Source organism: Benincasa hispida, chromosome 1 (assembly GCF_009727055.1).
Source record: "Benincasa hispida cultivar B227 chromosome 1, ASM972705v1, whole genome shotgun sequence".
Taxonomy (NCBI): domain Eukaryota; kingdom Viridiplantae; phylum Streptophyta; class Magnoliopsida; order Cucurbitales; family Cucurbitaceae; genus Benincasa; species Benincasa hispida.
In genome coordinates this window covers 37,325,477-37,330,056 of record NC_052349.1, presented here as the reverse complement: position 1 = coordinate 37,330,056, position 4,580 = coordinate 37,325,477, and the positions used below count along the sequence as shown (strand labels likewise).

General features: G+C 40.5%; 1 protein-coding gene across 1 annotated transcript; it reads left to right on the top strand.

Moving 5' to 3' along the window:
- Positions 1 to 2,718: 2,718 nt before the first annotated feature.
- On the top strand, positions 2,719 to 3,123 carry LOC120077196. Its single transcript, XM_039031102.1, has one exon. It carries the CDS (start codon positions 2,719 to 2,721, stop codon positions 3,121 to 3,123), a length of 405 nt encoding a protein of 134 aa, XP_038887030.1.
- Positions 3,124 to 4,580: the final 1,457 nt, after the last annotated feature.

Here is a 4,580-nt window from a genome sequence, read left to right as displayed (position 1 = left end):
CATTGAAATACCCGAGTGATATGGAGAATTGTCAATATGTTGAGGAATTGCAGGAATAACCTTGGCACGAACCCCTAGAAGAGTTGGAGGAAGAAGAATTTGGAATCGGCGCAATGTGGGAGGAGGATTGTGCCACAATACAAGTTGAATCAAATTTTGAAACACTCAAGTTATCTAAATGAACATCACAACGCACTAAGCCATCCTTGGAAGAACCACCTGTGTTAGAGTTGAAGTCGTTGCCTGTGCACCTCAAATATGCTTACTTAGAAGGTAATAACACGTTTCCTATTAATATATCTGCCTCGCTGAGTAAGGAGAAGGAGGATGCACTCATCCAGATCCTGAAAAATAACGCAAAGGCTTTAGGATGGACCTTGGCAGACATTCGAGTAATCAGTCCCTCATATTGCATGCATAAGATTCGTTTGAAAGAAGAAAGAATGGGATCGATAGAAAGGCAATGTCGCTTGAACCCTGCCATGAGGGAGGTTGTGAAGAAAGAAATAGTGAAGTGGCTGGATGCAGGCATCATTTACCATATATCAGATAGTAGCTGGGTGAGCCCAGTGCAAAGCATTCTAAAGAAAGGGGGAATGACAGTCGTCACTAACAGCAGGAATGAGTTAATTCCCACAAGGACAACTACGGGATGGAGAATCTGTATGGATTACTACAAATTAAATTTGGCCACTAAAAAGGACCACTTCCCACTCCTGTTTATTGATCAGATGTTAGACGGACTTGCTGGTAATGAATTCTTCTATTTTCTTTACGGCTACTCAGGGTACAACCAAATTGCAATTGTGCCGGAGGATCAAGATAAGACAACTTTCACGTGCCCATTCGGCACGTTCGCATTCTGTCGCATGCCGTTTGGGCTCTGCAATGCACCAGTACTTTCCAATGATGTATGATGGTGATATTTTCAGATTACTTGGAGGAGTCAGTCGAGGTATTTATGGTTGATTTTTCAGTCTTCGACAATAATTATGACTCCTGTTTATCTAATCTTGAGAAAGTATTGAAGAGATGTGTGGAAACTAATCTTGTTATGAACTGGGAGAAATGCCACTTTATGGTTGAAGAAGGAATTGTGCTAGGTCACAAAATATCGAAGGTAGGATTAGAAGTTGATCAGGCGAAAATCGACGCAATTTCCAAGCTACCCCCACTAGTGAATGTGAAAACACTTATGAGCTTTTTGAGATATGCGGGGTTTTATCGAAGATTTATTCCTAACTTCTCCCAGATCGCAAGGCCTCTAAGTATGCTCCTTGAGGCTGACCGCGAATATGATTTTGATGATGCGTGCACTGAAGCATTCCACACACTGAAGAATGCACTCATCACTGCACCCATTCTGATTGCACCGCATTAGACGCAACCGTTTGCATTGATATTCGACGCTTGTGGATATGTTGTGGGCGCAGTTTTGAGTCAGCACAAGGACAAGGTATTGCATCCTATCTATTATGCTAGCAAAACGTTGAATGATGTGTAGGAGAATTATACAACCACAGAAAAAGAAATGCTCGCAGTGATATTTGCACTGTAGAAATTTCGACAGTAATTAATCGGAACAAACGTTGTGGTGTATACTGATCATTCTGCAATCAAATATCTTATGACAAAGAAGGATGCGAAACCGAGACTGATATGGTGGGTGTTGCTCCTGTAAGAGTTTGACCTAGAAATTAAGGACCGGAAGGGCACGAGAACCAAGTCGTTGATCATCTATCAAGATTGGAGAATTGCGAGGTTCAGGAGAAAGAAAAAGACATTGAAGAAAGATTCCCTGATGAGTTGCTGATGTCGGTAGGCATTCATGTTCCCTGGTATGCGGACATTGTGAACTTCATCGTTTGTGGCCAAGTACCAGAGGATTATACTTATCAGCAGAAGAAGAAGCTGAGACATGGCGTCAAGTTTTATTTCTAGGATGAACCTTTTCTGTATCGACTTGGACTTGATCATATTTTACGTCGATGCGTCCCTGAGCATGAAGTCAAGCACATTCTGGAGCTTTTTCATGAGTCGCCTTATGGAGGACATTTTGGGGGGCAGCGGACCGCCGCAAAGGTCCTATAGAGTGGCTATTTTTGGCCAACACTTTTTAAGGATGCTCATGCCCACGTTGTGCAGTACGACAGATGCCAGGGAACAGGGAACATGTCTAGAAGAAATGAAATTCCTTTGACATCAATCTTGGAGATTGAATTATTTGATGTATGGGGAATCGACTTTATGGGCCCATTTCAACCATCAAAAGGTCATCAATACATCCTGGTCGCAGTTGATTACGTATCGAAGTGGGTTGAGGCCATCGCATGTGCTAAGAATGACGCAGCCACAGTGGTGAAGTTTCTCAAGAAGAATATATTTGCTCGATATGGAACGCCACGGGCCTTGATCAGCGATGGGGGCTCACATTTCATCAACCACATAATTACCAACCTGTTGACTAAATTTAACGTCAGCCATAGAGTTGCTACTGCTTATCACCCACAAACTAATGGGCAGGCAAAGATTTCTAACCGAGAGATCTAAACTATCTTAGAGAAGGTAGTCAGTACCTTCAGGAAGGATTGGTCACCCAAGCTCGATGAAGCGTTGTGGCCATATAGAACTGCCTTTAAAACACCAATCTGCATGTCCCCATATGCCCTGGTCTTCTGAAAAACTGGTCATCTGCCTCTCGAGTTGGAACACAAGGCGATGTGGGCATGCAAGAAGCTGAACTTTGATCTAGCATATGCGGGGAAAGTCCGGAAGTTGCAACGAAACCAGTTGGTTGAATGGCGAAGGGATGCTTACAAAAATGCCAAGATCTATAAGGAGAGAACCAAGAAGTATCATGACGACTGCATAAACAATCGGACATTCGTCGAAGGTCAACAGGTATTATTGTTTAACGCAAGTTTGCGATTGTTTCCAAGGAAGTTGAAGTCTCGCTGGTCTGGGCCATTCCGCATCAAGACTATATTTCTCCACGGCGCAGTGGAACTGACAACTGAAGACGGGAACAACGCATTTAAAGTCAATGGTCAACGAATTAAGCCTTACTATGGGGGCGATGTGGATCGATGCATGGAGACCATTGACTTGGGCAAGCACGATTAACCGCTTGCAGGGGATGCTGTTGCGGTAATTCTGAAAACTCTTTCAATTAGTACCCCTATATCTATGTTTAATTGCTTTCCTTACAGCTTTTATTTACTGCTTTCTAAATTTAATTTATTTACTACTTATTAGAATTAGCCTTTAATGCTTCCTGTATTTACCTTCAATTTAATTCATTTGTGTATTTCCATGTCATGTTTAATATGCATTTGTAGCGCTATTCTAAAACGATGAATACCGCAACGTCTTCTTGACTTGCGTTATTGATGAATTAAAAAGGGAAAAAAAAGTGGTATGCAATGCGATGATGGGTGCATTTCATGATAACAGATACACTTTGCGTCCATTATAGCCAAATGCATTGCGTTAAGGGATGTGTTGCGCTCGTATGTATTGTTAGCCCATTCTTAACGAAAACGCACTATGTTGAGGTAGCGTTGCGCTGATAGAAATACCGTGTGCCCGTCCTCTAGAAACGCATTGAGTTAAGGGGTGTGTTGCGATGATACATGCGTTGTTGCCTAGTCTCAGCAAAAATGTATTTGTGTAAATGGAAGCGTGGTGTTAATTTTTAATCGTGCACCCGTCTGAATCGAAAACAAAAGATAAATTCATTCATTATTTTTCTATGTAAAGATGCTAATTCTTTGATTCTTTGTATATGATAAAAAAAATTTGTATTGCGTTAATTGTAATTCCTTGAATACTTAGTTAATTTTTAATATAACTAAGTAACAATTCTTTCAAGTACGCAATAGCCTCTTCTTTATCATCCTTTGTCATTATTTGCAATATTCTTGATCTTTTAATTTTGCATTATTCATTGTGCTGCCATGATGAGTTATATGCATACACTTAGAAACATTTCCCACACTTTTTATTTTCTAACTAACACTTAGTTAATTCGTAGCTATAGCACTATTTTACCTTTTATCCTTCAAAATTCTGCTCAAATCTTCTTTTCAAAATTTTGTTTAATTGTTTGTCTATTCTGCCCAAACAACACAATGAGAACCTTGCGCATCTCTAAATTTAGGGGTGGGGAAGGTCTGAGTAGAAGAGATTAAGTGATGCGGCCAGTAAGAAAAATGTGTTTCCATTAAATAAAATAAAATAAAATAAAAAAATAAATTTTCATATAAACTCCAATGTCAGCACAAGGGAAACTCCAAAAACAATCCCAACCTAATAAGAGTTAAGTTGTGAAAGGAGCCTGCTCGCAGTTGGATGTTCGCATGACACCCGTGGGAGCAAGCCAAAACGAAGGTGGGTTTCCAAGAATAACGCAATATGAAAAGAGAAAAATGAGAAAAAGGAAAAAATAAATGAAACAAGAGGCAACTCCTCTGAAATTGAAGAGTTAAAGTTGAGATTGGCACATAACCGTAGTTGGATGTTCGCATGACACCCGAGAGAACAAGCCAAAACGAAGGGTGTAACCATGATCAATAGTCTCT

Bases quoted from the DNA above. Each gene is read 5' to 3' on its own strand.
- LOC120077196 (XM_039031102.1), top strand. From the start codon at position 2,719: ATGTGGGCATGCAAGAAGCTGAACTTTGATCTAGCATATGCGGGGAAA.